The sequence below is a fragment of the Sinocyclocheilus rhinocerous genome, unplaced genomic scaffold (assembly GCF_001515625.1).
Source record: "Sinocyclocheilus rhinocerous isolate Xijiao unplaced genomic scaffold, SAMN03320098_v1.1 scaffold2091, whole genome shotgun sequence".
Classification (NCBI taxonomy): domain Eukaryota; kingdom Metazoa; phylum Chordata; class Actinopteri; order Cypriniformes; family Cyprinidae; genus Sinocyclocheilus; species Sinocyclocheilus rhinocerous.
The window spans coordinates 66,467-67,646 of NW_015632714.1; the positions used below are offsets into that span (position 1 = coordinate 66,467).

A 1,180-nucleotide genomic window follows, 5' to 3' on the forward strand; every position below is an offset into this window, starting at 1 on the left:
TTTTTTTTTTTTACTGATGCTAAATGAACTGCACAATAAGAATGATCCAGCCATATCTGTAGTCTTATCTGATCATTGAATATGTTCATATGCCCCAGTCTGGCATCCGTCATCATACTTCATTTCTAACTGTGTGCTCTCTCTTAACATGTCTTGTCTCAGTCTGTGTACCGAGGTTCTCCGGTCAGTACTTCTCCTAGTCACAGTTCTCTCAAACACCTCCTCTTGTTACGCATATCTGCATTTGATGATGCGTACCGTATGCAGCGAGCAACTCCATTATTTACTGATCTCTGCTGAAGCTGCTACTGGCTGAAAGAGCTGCAATTATTTTTAGAAAGCTTGTTTTTTCTACAGCATCTCTTATGATGTCCGTGACTGGCTGACCATGAGCACATTGCTTTTTCCTATTCACTCACATGTTCCTCATATACTCGGTGCATTCATATTTGCTTATTCCCTAAGAAGTGAATATGTCTGGCTACTTATTTTTATTCAAGTCGACATGAAGTCAAAATAGACCCTGTTTACTTTCTTAATGCACGTTCCTGGTGTTATTCTGCACGATTCATAGTGCTGGTTTAGACTGGCTTGTTTGCACTGACCTCAGATCTGTGGATAATGTCTGTTACATTAATATTTTCAAATGATTTAGACTTTCTAACATGAGAAATATTTATTTTCCAGATCAAACTAGTCAATATCAATGCCACTGACATTGCTGATGGACGCCCGTCCATCGTATTGGGGCTGATATGGACCATTATCCTCTATTTCCAGGTAATGTTGGCCAATTATGATGGTAGGATCTGGAAAACTGTAATAGGTCTGTGTGTATTTGGGTTGTAAGGATCTGTCCCTGGAACTTTTGCAGATTGAGGAGTTAACCAGTAACCTTGCAGCCCTTCAGGCTTTATCCAGCAGTGCGTCTTCAGTGGACAGCATGGCCAGCTCGGAGACGGGAAGCCCACCTATGAAACGCAAAGGGATGACAAAGTTTCAGGGCAATGCCAAAAAAGCCATGCTCAGATGGGTCCAAAGCACAGCAACCAAGTAAATACGAGCTCTATCGAGGGTAGGGCTGGGCGATATAGCTAAAAAATGTATCAACGATATAATGTTTTATATCATTCGGTATCGATAATTATTGACATTTTTTATAATTTTTTTAAAACAGAGC

General features: G+C 40.4%; 1 protein-coding gene across 1 annotated transcript in view; it reads left to right on the forward strand.

The window, feature by feature from the left end:
- LOC107742758 (nesprin-1-like) overlaps positions 1-1,180 on the forward strand; it is a 125,999-nt gene that overhangs the window by 27,459 nt on the left and 97,360 nt on the right. Inside the window, exons 5-6 of the mRNA XM_016555794.1 lie at positions 688-780; positions 875-1,053. Coding sequence (XP_016411280.1) covers positions 688-780; positions 875-1,053 — 272 coding nt within the window. The remainder of the gene's footprint in view (positions 1-687; positions 781-874; positions 1,054-1,180) is intronic.